At 36.8% G+C, this 13683-nt stretch overlaps 1 protein-coding gene and 1 long non-coding RNA gene across 7 annotated transcripts; one reads left to right on the top strand and one right to left on the bottom strand.

The window, feature by feature from the left end:
* The first annotated feature begins 279 nt into the window (after positions 1 to 279).
* LOC112494455 (cell death-inducing p53-target protein 1-like) lies at positions 280 to 9931 on the top strand. 6 transcript variants are annotated; one of them, XM_025085675.1, is made up of 6 exons: positions 280 to 357; positions 2309 to 2464; positions 2555 to 2587; positions 5830 to 6021; positions 9505 to 9661; positions 9736 to 9931. In XM_025085675.1, exons 4-6 carry the CDS (start codon positions 5835 to 5837, stop codon positions 9830 to 9832), a joined length of 441 nt encoding a protein of 146 aa, XP_024941443.1. In that variant the 5' UTR covers positions 280 to 357; positions 2309 to 2464; positions 2555 to 2587; positions 5830 to 5834; the 3' UTR covers positions 9833 to 9931. The 6 variants fall into 6 exon arrangements, with proteins under 6 accessions (XP_024941443.1, XP_024941442.1, XP_024941439.1 ...); XM_025085672.1 differs by adding an exon at positions 1061 to 1146 and having other exon boundaries at positions 310 to 357; positions 2309 to 2587; XM_025085674.1 differs by having other exon boundaries at positions 2309 to 2575.
* Positions 6274 to 9428, bottom strand: LOC112494456. Its single transcript, XR_003059868.1, has 2 exons — positions 7581 to 9428; positions 6274 to 7515 (listed from the first exon to the last, which is right to left on the bottom strand). It is a non-coding gene; the product is annotated as an uncharacterized LOC112494456 (long non-coding RNA).
* Positions 9932 to 13683: the final 3752 nt, after the last annotated feature.

Here is a 13683-nt window from a genome sequence, read left to right as displayed (position 1 = left end):
TATTGTATTATATGTATATTCAAAATATACGTAATATATAATCAAAAATATATTTGTTACTATATTCAACCTATGACTTTTTCGTGGGGGAAGATTTCGCTCGATCGATAAACGTACGTTACAAAATACTGTCCAGAATAAAATTGTATTTATTGTCTAGGTAAAAGATGGATACCATGGGATCTATTGAATAGACCCACCAAGAATTCTGATACCAAACGTTATCTAATCGTTATCATAAATATGAGTAATGCTACGATAATGTACAATGCCTTTATTAGTCAACCCGTTACCTCTGTACCGAGTATCTGTTACGCATTTCGCTTTCTCATAAGAATTTTACATTCTTTTTAAGGGGTAAGCAGTGTTCAAACAAGTTAATTTTTGGAAATTTATTTCGGAAAAACTACAAATGCAATATTTTTAATTTTTAATATATTTTTATGTACAATTTAAGGAGTCTGTGTAAAAATTTTCATAGAAAAAATATTGTAATTTCCACACGTTATTCTTCTTCGCGTCGACTGATGTTTTCTGCGCGCAATCGGTCTGTGTAAACGATTTCGCAAACATGGTTGGTGTGAATCAAAAATAAAAAATTTCCTCATTAACTACATGGTATTAGCTATGGCGTGACGGAGCTGTTTTTTTTGTGTTAGGTTATGAGAAAAAAATTCCTGAACTTTTTCCGTCATTTTTGGAGCTATAATGCGTATTATTATTATTATTAATAAACATTGCAAAAAAACGTATTGACAAAATCGTTCGTCACGCCTCAACTTGTATTCTTCTGAACATGCGTACTAAATTTCAAGTCGATTCAACAATCACAGCCCGAGATATCGCGTACACCGTTTTGAAAAACATAGTTTCGAGAAAAATGCGTTTCAAGTTTGAGCACCAGTCGTCTACCTGCGCGTCAAATTCTTCCTTCGGTACAAACGCTATAACTCAAAAAATACTTCGAATATCTACATGGAACCTTTTGCATATTATTCTAAACACTTCAAATTATTCTTTAAAGAGAAAAAGAAATTTTGAAAATTTGAAAATTTCACAGTAATCTAACCCCTTAAATATGTAAGTGAAAAAATGAGTAGACCGTCACCTATGGACTAACAATATCAATATATTCACCACCTCAAGGTAACTGTAATAATTTCTTCAGATAAATGGAACTGATTTGGAGTAGAGGCAACTACTAAATAACGTAATTCTATAGTATCGTAATGCTGTACTTATTTCTCTTACTGTCTATCCGCAGTTAATGTGACTATTATTTCTGGAGGAACTAATCTCGGGCACAAGTCATACACGCTCATGTGTCCGAATTGCAGAATTAATATTAACACGCATACAGAGTGTATCAGCCCAGATGTACGTTTGAGATTTGCGGTGAAACGGTGTACAATTTCGAAAATCTGATGTCACAACAATTGAATATTTTTTGATTGCGCATCGAATGGGCATATTATTATTGTTCGGTTAACTTTCGGTCGCAAATTGAATAATGGTTTTATTTTATGAGACCATACCCAAGCAACGACACATCACAGCACTGATATGAGTTCCTGAAGTCTTTTTCCTTTCTATACAGAGTGTATCAGCCCAGATGCACGTTTGAGATTTGCGGTGAAACGGTGCACAATTTCGAAAATCTGATGTCACAACCATTGAATATTTTTTGATTGCGCATCGAATGGGCATTTTATTATTGTTCGGTTAACTTCCGGTCGCAAATAAAAAAAGTTATCTAAGCCATTTCAAATGATATTGAAAAAAGTTAAATGCAAAAGTTGTAGAGCAAGAAAAAATAACAGAGATGAAAAAAAATTCGGACGGATTGCACACATAATAAGAGAGATATTTGCGTCCGAAATTTTTTTTCATCTCTATGATTTTTTCTTGCTCTACAACTTTTGCATTTAACTTTTTTCAATATCATTTGAAATGGCTTAGATAACTTTTTTTATTTGCGACCGGAAGTTAACCGAACAATAATAAAATGCCCATTCGATGCGCAATCAAAAAATATTCAATGGTTGTGACATCAGATTTTCGAAATTGTGCACCGTTTCACCGCAAATCTCAAACGTGCATCTGGGCTGATACACTCTGTATAGAAAGGAAAAAGACTTCAGGAACTCATATCAGTGCTGTGATGTGTCGTTGCTTGGGTATGGTCTCATAAAATAAAACCATTATTCATTCTTTTTGTATCCTATAAACAGTCCAATTTTCATAAATGTCTGCAAGTAAAAAGCTTGATCTTCGGATGATTAATACTATCTTATGTTCCTATTTGCAGATATTGGTTCTGTTTCCTATGTCCATATTGCTGCGGCTGCTGTTATAGATCAAATCATTCGGTCCTCGATGTAATTCTTTCCTTGGAAGCTATTCATAAAAGGACGGCATTCAGGTGTCGCAAGGAATAATAACAGCAGCAGATAACATATACAGGGTGATCCATAAAAAACGATACACTTACATATCTCTATTGGTTGGGAAGATTGGAAATCTTTTCAAGATATAATTTTTATGATGTTGACAGTCGAAGCTGATGCAAAAACAGGTATTTTCCAAGGTCAGTCTTTTGGAGTTATTAAGGGCTTCTGTTTTTGAGGATATAACAATGCGTATCGTATCTAAATCGTTGGAAGTTACTTTATTATATTCATTCTTTTTACACAAGGTAATTTATACATGAAAACTAACGTGCATTACTCAAAAGGACATAGAGTGATGCAGCGGGCATGCGTCAAACACAATAGAAACACTAGTAAGCCGCTACTTGATGTAACTGCTAATCCAATTAGTCTAATTAAAATATGAAATCTAAATTCTACGTTAATACCTGGGGATAACAAAAAGCGTTATCTCCATTAAAAATAACGTATTCCTCTCGAAGATATAAGCAGCGGCTTCTTCCAAGAAAAACTAATCCACAAAAAGTTCAGCTCCTAACGTCATTTTGATTAGTAGCTGTTTGAGCTCGCCACGGTCCTTTCCAGGTCTAAGGAATCATTGTGATATTCCTTAGTATCCTATGATACTAATCCTATGACAATTTTATCCCTAAATAAAATAATTAAAGAACCGAAAATTTATAATTCCCTAAAACCTGACAAAGACTGTTCCCTCTGCCAATCTGCCGTTCCGATTTCTTTAAAATATGGACAAAATACATCGCAGTATTGAAGTACAAAGCCATGTTAATCTAAGCTAACTATTTACAAACCTATCACCTAGCAGAAAACGATTTTTGTTCTAAACTCACATGCTCGTTGACGATATTTTTATAATTAAAACGCCATCAGAATCAATAATAATATAGACATCAGTAAAATTAAAAAATCAATAGCCTCACTTGATTAAATGTGAGGCGAAAAATTGCAAATATGAGTATACGCATACGAGTTACTTACAAGGAAACATTCCCAAATGGCCCACCCCGATTTTGATCATTTTTGTATATGTTGTAGAACTCGAAAATCTAAGGGATACGTCTTTTTTTTATCGGCAGAGATTGATATTTAGAGGGTGACACTATCCCTCAAAGTTTGGCAAAAAATTGACAGTACTTTTTTTTTTCATAGAAGTACTCGACGGATTTCAATGAAACTTGGTATGAATATATCTCGTGTAAGTAGGATCCAATAACGATACCGACTGACACGGGTGCGCTCCTTTAAAGACGTAAACTACCCTTAATAAACTAGAAACTTAATAAGAACTGTGTTTCTAATTAACGAAATTTTGATGTCTACGTGATGAATGTTTGAATAAGATGATTAGACGTGCTCTGATAGAGAAAATGTATTACATGTACTGCCTGTCTTTGAAATATATTTACCTTTTTAAATAATGATTTTTGGAAGAAAAGCAAAAATATGTAAACTCTTATATTATGTGAGCATTATTGTCATGCAATTCTAATTTTAATCGGATTATTTGTCTCCAAAATATTTTATAAACAATTTTTTTAAGTGTAGTTTACCCCTTTAAAGGAGCGCACCCGTGTCAGTCGGTATCGTTATTGGATCCTACTAACACGAGATATATTCATACCAAGTTTCATTGAAATCCGTCGAGTACTTCTATGAAAAAAAAAAGTATTGTCAATTTTTTGCCAAACTTTGAGGGGCAGTTTCACCCTCTAAATATCAATCTCTGCCGATAAAAAAAAGACGTATCCCTTAGATTTTCGAGTTCTAAAATGTTACGTAGGCCGTAGTGGCTAGCGAGGCCTTTAAATTTGATAACAAAAATTTAGAAGTAACCGAAAGAAAAGAAACGACCGGAAGTAACGTGAATAATATTTGAGTGAATTCCGAGCGGTAAGAATGCACTCAATGGTGGGTTCGCTGCTCGTTTAAAGTGTTGAAACACGCCTTGCTATTCCAACGTGGATAGATATTCTCTGAAATGTTGAGGATGGGTAACAGATATTTAAACCGCGAGTAAAATGTGAACTTGCGATATATTGTTACAAATAACTTAGAAGCTTTCAATTAATTGTCGTGTACAATGTTTTGATTATGAGAAATACTGGGATAAAAAAAAATGGTAAAATCGGATTACAAAACCTGACTGTGCGTGAGGTTAAGGCAAAAAGAAATTTGGCGGAACAGAAAATTGTCTAGTATATGCGTTACTTGGAAAGACTAGTCTATGCAGCTCAATTTTGCCCGGTAACCGATCCAGCTTGTTCCCTAGGGTATGTAATAACGAATCCGTATCTAGGCCAGATTAAAGCCACGAGTGACAATGTGCAGTCCAATCTTTTACGCGTGAAACTGAATGATTTTCTGAGCGTCAGTGCCATGATTTTGGCTGCTTATATAGTCGATTTTTGCTGATGCTCTAGGTATGGTTAGGACGTTAGGAATGCACTCGGCTAGCCAGCTGGGTAGGTGACACAGGCAGTGCACTGGGTGACGTGCTGAGTCTGCAATTATACTTCCTGTCGGCTACTTAATTATTCTGTTTCGGAGTGAAGGTCGATATACGTAACAACAAAATATACAAAATTGATCGAAATCGGGGTCGGTCACCTGGGAATGTTTCCTTGATAGTATTTCAAACGATGTAAACAGAATTCTATACTCATTCTGCAGTGTCGACAAAAAAATTGTCAATGGTTTATCAACCTTTACGTGGTTTACGTCTTACGTCTTAATTCGAAAAGCCAACAATTGATAGTGAACATTTGTTATAATAATAAATTAAATTAAACTTGCCAATATATAATTTATTTAAAATTATCAAAATCCCAAGTAAGATCTTTGATCCCTTTCATAAATTAATTGAAGATGTAAAAATTGTGTATTCCGGCAGAAGGTCTACCGCTTAGGCCCCAATCACCCAGACAACCCATATCGTGCAAAAGTTATCTTTAAGACGTCTAATGGCACAAAAATTGTCTTTAAGACATCTTAAAGAAGACTGATAGACATGTGTATTATCTGGGCAAAAGATTAATTTTTAGTATTCTTTTTAATGTTCTTGATCTACTTGTCAAAAATCCTTTTCGCGATGTTCTTTTCTAACAAAACCAAATCCCTACCAAATTTCAGTTGAATCAAAAGTAGTGGCTTTTTGGATATTCAGCCCCGAACAAATTTATCGTTGGGCGTTGTCCTTAATATTAAAAACGCTTAAAGACTCAAGAATGATCGATAGATTGTATCAGAGTGATAATAGCACAATCAGTTCATTGAAATACTAAACCTCACTAGCACAGAGTCGAGCAGTGTTATCCAGCTATTCGAGTAACAGGCAGTTTCAAAGCTCACGCGAAATACATTTACTGTTTTTATTGGTTAGGACATATGCAAAAAGAAGATGTGCAACGAATTTCCCAAGAAAGGTCTACTGAAGAGGAAAGGCAAGCACCTCCATACACACCATACTGGATGCCGAGCGCTTACTCAGGAATGACATCACCACCACAACTGGGGCCGCAGCCTCCGCCACCACAGTACAGTCCATATCCCGACGCTGTGAATGGCATTCCTGGTTCGTATGCGATTGTGTAACTGCTTAAAAGTACTTTAATATTATGCTAGAAATTTTTTACAAATATTTATAATATACAAGAAGACCTGGCGAACGTTGTTCTGCCATATAAATTATTTCTAGCCAATATTTTGGTTGTTAAATAAAAAATAACGAATGTATTGTAAGTGTGTGGGGATGGGATCTATGACAAAAAAAGGAATTGAGCACTGTAAACGATGATCGCCGATAAAAACAAAAAAACACCAACCATTCATTTTCTCAATTCAATGTATTTCATTAACGTAACGGATATATTCATTGCTAAGACGGCTAAATGTATAACTGCTGGGTCCCGTTCATGAATTTGGAAACCAAAAATACGCCAGACAGCTTCATTGGAGCTGATGTACCGGCCCATTTGGTAGCGCATTATTTCGTCGTTGTCATTTAATCGAGGAGCATTCACATCGGTATTTTGAATTTGAAACACAGCCATATCGCTGCCTTTATTCACATACTTGCAAATGTATTTGATGCTCTTCACCGAACTGCAGAACTCAACATTAATATGAGCATTGTATGTTTTGCTCAGCAGAGGCGAATATGGTACCACCCAACGATTATCAATGTCAATGTCTGCGTTGTTGATATTTAGCGTAAATGATTGTCCGCCATTATCAGTATTTCTACGACGATATATTGGATAAACGTCGACATTTGTGATCGTGTCGTTGGTGAAATCTTTAAGAAAACGCTTTGTACATTTTCCATCTGCCATGCAAGGGGATCAACGATTCAGATCACCGCATGGGCCATGAATCATGTTTGTGGTAACAATATCGAACAGTAATTGATCAGTAGACGGATCTGGAATTTCCGCGGATATTACACTATCGATTTCCTCAGGGCGTATTTTGTCGACTAACCAAATCAAAATGTGTGCATGAGGTAATCCTCGCTTTTGCCATTCAACCGAATACATCGAGCAACGTGTGGGATCGAATACGTGTAATTTTGTAAGCTGAATTTTGAAGCTCATTAAAGACTTCAATTTTTGTTTGAATACACGTGCTATATGTCATCACGATGTATTGCATTTTGGCCTGGCAATAGCAAAGATGTAATCTCCTGCCACTTTGGATTACATGTAAACGTGATAAATAAACACGGTCGTCCGTACTCGCGCACGAAAGTCATAGCATCCTGTATGTATTCTTGCATATGACGTGAACTGCCTACGTACGATAATGGTAGAATGATAGAGTTACCAATTTCGGCGGTATCGGCGTCGCTCATGATAGCGTCTCGCAAGTGAATGTATTCTTCCGCACGTAGCTTCTGTTGATTGTGTCGTCATTCGCAGTCATTCGCTCTCTATCTTCGCGTACATGTCGATTATGAATTGTTGGCACAGCTCACGACATCACAGAATGACGTTGTCCTGACCGCGTCGAATTATCATACGATACGCATAAAAATCCATCGAGCTCACTTTCTTGTTTGTTTCGGCTCCTGTAACAACATATTCATAAATATTAATTCAAAATGAGTAATGATGTTCATAATGAATGAATTACCTGTGTCGGGATCTCGTTGTTTAATGTTTATGCAGTATCCGTCTTGACCCTTCCAGAAAATTAGCAGATATTGGAGAGCGTGGTATGAACGGTGTGTGTCGGAGATGAACTCCAGATTATTGTTTCTTCTTCGAATTCTCGCGTCGATGTGCGGTCGCCAACCATGATTCCAGCAACGTCGTCAACAACAGGCGCATTGAATCTACGCACGTGCTCTCCAGCTGCTGTTTTATCACGATTGATGACAATAGCTTGATTGTCACTTTGCAATTCGTGCATGTATGATTTGAAGAATTTCAATAATTCATTGTGCTCATTCAACAGGGCGTCCAGTTCGCCGACGATGTGCCTGGCATTAGGCAAATTGAGGTTATTGTAGCCGCAACGTGCATCCAAACGATTGATGTCCTCACCTCCCATGAAGTAGATTTGTAAAAATTTATGTGGTTCGTTTGGCATTGACAGCAATGAGCCTACTTTATGGTACACTTGGCCTTTGATTTTGAATGTTGAATTGTATTATTGACCATTTGCTGCAGTATTGTGAACTATTTCTGTTGCTCCGAACGAAGTCATTTGGAAGCATGAATTGAATGTGTGAATGGACTTCAGGAACAGGTTTGAATCTGGATCTGTGCCGATGAGCAAGCCGTTCAATGGTTCTGGTGGTGTCTTAATTTCTGGTAGTTACACTTTTCCTGAAGCGCAACACATCCCGGCTGACTCATGTTTAAATTTGAGCGCATGACAATGGGGCCATTCTTTGCCCATAGCACCAATCAGCACATTCGGATGAGTGGAATATTCAATATCTGGCTCGTACTCGAATGCGAGACAAAGGAACGAAGCGGATGTAAATACTCGATGTACTTGTTGGCGTTGTCGGTCATTTACTCAGCGTGTGTTAACTACGAACCGGCGCGCTTGTCTCCGTTCCAATTGTCGTTGCTGATTTCGTTCAGCTCGTGCCTCTTGTGATTGAGATGCACGCAATTGCGACATGCTCACATGCACATTTTGTTATCTTGTTGGATTTGTTCGTCTGTTCTTTCTACTCTACTATTGCTCATGTTTGTTGCTTTATTCGTTCGACAGCCCAAATGGGTCCCCTTGCGTCTTGCTGGCATTGTTCACTGTAAAACATACACAAACAAATAGACAAAATTGTTTTACTTACTGATGAAAAACGGTATACCGATAATGTAATTGTTCTTTTAGTATTTTACCAACCTTTTTACAATCATAATACGCGTATACATATATTTCTGATAAATCAAAATTGACATTTCATGATTGAAATGTCAAAATGACGTGCGTGCGTGACGCATGCGTGGATAAAAGTTCGATGAGGCGGACGTAGCGCCATCTATCATTCAACAACATAAATAATTTCGTTCTGCTTGAAATACAAACGACGATTAAATTATTTGGATATTGCTCATAAAAAAATACTAAAATCGCGTATAAGATTATCGCGTATTATGAAATGGAAAAGTGGGGGTAGCATTGTGAAAATTTGAAGTTATAAGTATTTTCTGATGCCAAATAAAAAAAAATACAACAAAAAAATGTTTGTCAAAAATATACAAAAAATTTTTCTGGATAAGGACATCCTAATCACCTTGCGGTATAAAATATACTTTACGACCTATTCTCATTACCAAATATACATAAAAAATTTCATAAAAATCGGTCGAGCCGTTTCGGAGGAGTGCGACCACAAACACCGTGACACGATATTTTTATATAGATAGATTCACCAAATACTTTCATGCTACTGCCGACTTATTATTTTCGAAAAGCTGCTTATAAAGCTTAGATTTTTTCAATGTAACAAACTTATATTCAATATATTAAAAAAACTCGTTTAAAGTAGATATGCTTAAAATTTATTTTTCCTTTGAATCAATAATTATGTATTTAGGATGTTCCACTGTTCACGTTATTTCCATTGCGTCATCTCTGGGACCCGAACCGACTTCGATGTTTTGTCCACATTGTAGGATGTCGATTACAACGAAAACTTCATGCTTCCCATCATGTACGAATCATTGCTGCGCATTCTTTTTCTGTTTGATCGGGTCAGTATTTTTTGATTATTATACTTTTAATCTTTTAATAAATAAATACACATTGAACAGATGTTTATTTTCAGATTGTGGCCATGTATGCCATTTGCATACTGCTGTTTCAACAATATCATTCATCATTGTCCTAACTGTAAGAGTAACATTGGAGTTTATGCGCCATAAATCGAAAGTTTTTAATACTTGTATTCGTCAGGAGATATTGACGAGTGTTTTGTTCTTCTATGACTAGATGAGAAATAAATAGAACTTTCTTTTAATTAATTTCTATTTTGTATTTTGTATATAATAATTACCTTGGGCATAGTACACTGAGGAAAAAATTAGTTGGTTCAACTAAATACGTGCAATTGAATCACAATTTAAGTGTTCAAACTATAAGATAATTATTTCAAAGACGAAGCTAATGATTCAACAACGCAAATATCAAATATATGTATATGTATGTCTCATTTCACTAATGTGAGTTATTTGAATTAATTAATTGAAACTGTAAGGTTCGGGCTATATAGTTGTCAGGGATTAGTAGTTCTTGGGCCTATCTTGGTGCATGTTTGGTTGCGGATTCGGTCCACCGTTAGCTCGCAACAACGCGAGCTTTGCTCAGCGACTCCTAATTCTCGCCTCGCCACGTCACGTTCTCTGCGTAGGAGATCATTTTCTATCTGTAGAAGGTCTCTTCTACATTGTTACTCTTCTATTTCAGCCACCTTATCGTCAAGGATCTCCTCCTCTCGCCTCCTTTCTCCCGAGGGATCATATTCCATTAGACAAGTGTTTCCATTATTCCATTAATTCGTTTTTGTTTCCGTTTATCGTTAAACAGAATTCTTGGAGTTTGGCTTTCAATTCGTTTACCGTAAATGCATGAGCCTCTCTCACCACCATTGTGAATGTTATTCGATCACCGAGACGCAAACAAATACAATACAGTCTTAGCCCAACGAGAGCCCACATGGTCTACCGATCAATATTCAAAATTATTTCACGCACTGCTTTTTATTTCGGAGCACCAACTTTGTCACTAACCTTGATTTTCGGGCAGCAGTCTGTCCTTTGTCAACTTATTGCTTATCACGAGAGAGTAACAGAACGACGTTCGGCTCATGTAAACAACGCTACTGTAGTGAATGTCCACAACAGATCACGCAAACACGGATACGTCGTGAAAAAGACCTCGTCGCTTCCTCAAATATGGCTCCAGGAAGAGAGAATTTCTCCAAGGTCAACTGCAGTCACTGTGCGCAAATTTCTTATTCTTTAATCCCGAAATCACTAAATGTCCATGCTGACCGCTAACAATGTCCGAGTCCCAACGGATGTCTTCCACTTCAAACCAGAGTTCCCGTGCACAGTATGCCGGCTCAAATTCTCTTGATCAACACCAAAAACACTCGGCACGGTAGCACGAAGCTCGAAATGTCCCAACGATTCACTCAATAATATTCGAACAAATACACGAACAAAATGAGGACCGTTAACAGATTTTGTCATGTATCGTTGCGAACCAAAATTACAAAAACGGCCGTGATCGTAGAGACACTTCCCGTCTCGATGCCACTCGAAACCGACAAATTCAAAATGATTTCCAAACGAGTCCGGCAACAAATTCCACTTTTGAGAGCTTGAAGTTGACTATCCCACTTCTGAATTATAAAGTACGGGCTATATAGTTCTCAGGGACTATTAGTTATAAATAAAAGACAGGGGTAATATATACAGGGTGTGTCTTAAGCCTTGGACAAGAGACATACCGTTAGATCCGGCGTGAAAAAATACAAATATTGGCGTTAACAAAAATCAAAAATTTTAGTTAGTTTAATAATTATTACGGATTAAAGTAAGCCAATCATAAGCGCGTGAGAACTGGTAACTCCTCCTCCTCCTACTGGGGACAGAACCGTTAGATCCGGCGTGAGATAATAAAAATATTGGCGTTAACAAAAATCAAAAATTTTAATTAGTTTATTAATTATTACGGATTAAAGTAAGCCAATCATAAGCGCGTGAGAACTGGCAACTCCTACTCAGTCTCCTTCCATTGGGGACAGCCAATCATTTACTTCCCGACAAAAAACATTTTACACTATTCTTTTGTTTATTTGCATTACTCTTTTGTTTATTTACGTTACTATTTTACGTATCCACCGGTCACTGTTTTTGTGGGGAAATAAATGATTGGCTGTCCCCAATGGGCGGAGACTGAGGAGGAGTTACCAGTTTTCACGCGCTTATGATTGGCTTACTTTAATCTTTAATAATTAATAAACTAATTAAAATTTTTTATTTTTGTTAACGCCAATATTTTTATTTTTTCACGCCAGATCTAACGGTATGTCTCTTGTCCGGGGCTTAAGACACACCCTATATATCGTATTTTATATTTTTAGAGAGGTAATTGTGTACTATACAATTTCAAAGTTCACGCCGGACTCCCCTCGTCGGGCACCACAGTGATGTCATCGAATTGAAACGTAGTGGGGATAATTTTCGGGAGTCGTCTTTATCCAATTGAATTTATTCCTCCCATTAAAAACAAAGAACGTTTTTTATTACGTAAAATAGAGTAGATTTGTCTCGAAACAAATATGCAATTGCTTGAATGTGTAGCAGAGTATGGTTAAGCCAATTAAATCTGTTTGTTTCATTTAAGCTGCTGCTGCGTAGTTGTGATGAACATTTCTTTCATTGAATTTTTGTTTTTGTCTTTAATTAAGGATTAGATTTATTAATACCTTTATTGTTTCAGAAAATAAATTAGTGAAGTAAAACAATATTTTCGTTGTTGACAGTAGCCACAAATGATAAGGTTAACCTCATATTTCATTGAATATCAACTAAAGTGTCTGAAAATCAACAACGAATCTGGTTTAAACTTGCTACCTGCCCTTAGGTTAATTCAGAGAATTTACATAATTCTTACAACTGTAGGACCAATAGTAAATATTTAGGGGGTTGGACAGTAACTCGAACTCTCGGGATTTAGGTTTTCGGGCAAATACTAATAATTGTACAATAAATATTATTGGGTTCTAATCGAAGGCAGCGGACTACAATTAACAAGCAATGGATAAATAGCAATAGAGAACTGCATATTTCGTTAATTTAACCTAAGACGTATTTCACCTAAACTAATAATAACTAGAATAGACTTCAACTTGTATGTTTCAGCAGAAGTATTTTTGTATGTTATTCAACAAATTTCTGGTTTACGTTAATTGATGTTTATTTGAATGTATCTCACATTAGTTTACTTTGAGGCATTCGGAATTTCAACCATTTATTTTAATCGTATAACCATAAACTTTCTTAGTTAATACATTCAAAAATAGAATTAAATTGAGAAAATAATTTCTTGCTGACATTTTTTTTCATAGTATAAATACTCGCAAAGTTTTATTTTATTATATGAACCGTTAATTCAACCATTTTTTTGTTCAATTGAACTAAACATTTTTGCATACCAAAGTAATATTTCATTTGTGACGTGATTTTTCGAATCACGGTCCCAAGGCGACTATACAGATAACGTTACTACCGATATAGATAACGTTCTCAATTTCTGGTTCCCTTCGGGTCGCCACCCTGCTCAGAAACTATGCTCTCGGGTTGATTCGTATAGTTATGTCAAGGCTCTCGTAAGGTATCGTTATTGTTTAGTTGAGGTCGAGGTGCTCGAATCTGCCGTGGGGAGATAGTCTCGACGTACCGAGTTGCCCGGCAGAGGAGAGTACCCGACGGAGACGTCTCCACGGACCGGCAGAAGCCCAGATGAAATACCGGCGCCCCGCTCGAGATGGGCAAAGGGCTGTAGAGCGGGCGGAGGTAGTTGTAATATGGTTAAGGGCAGAAGAGGAACCTCCTGCCCGAGTTAAGGATGTGGTGCCCAGCTGTCGCCCGATGCCCTGGGGTAGCGGCCGTGGAGGATCTCCAGCAGATATATACCGATTCGTTAAGGAACGCTCTCGACTTGGTTTAAAGGGACGACTCGAAGGAGATAGAAGAGTTATCGGGTA

This window comes from Cephus cinctus, unplaced genomic scaffold (genome assembly GCF_000341935.2).
Source record: "Cephus cinctus unplaced genomic scaffold, Ccin1 Ccin1_scaffold0523, whole genome shotgun sequence".
Taxonomy (NCBI): Eukaryota; Metazoa; Arthropoda; class Insecta; order Hymenoptera; family Cephidae; genus Cephus; species Cephus cinctus.
This window is presented reverse-complemented; position numbering and strand designations above follow the sequence as displayed.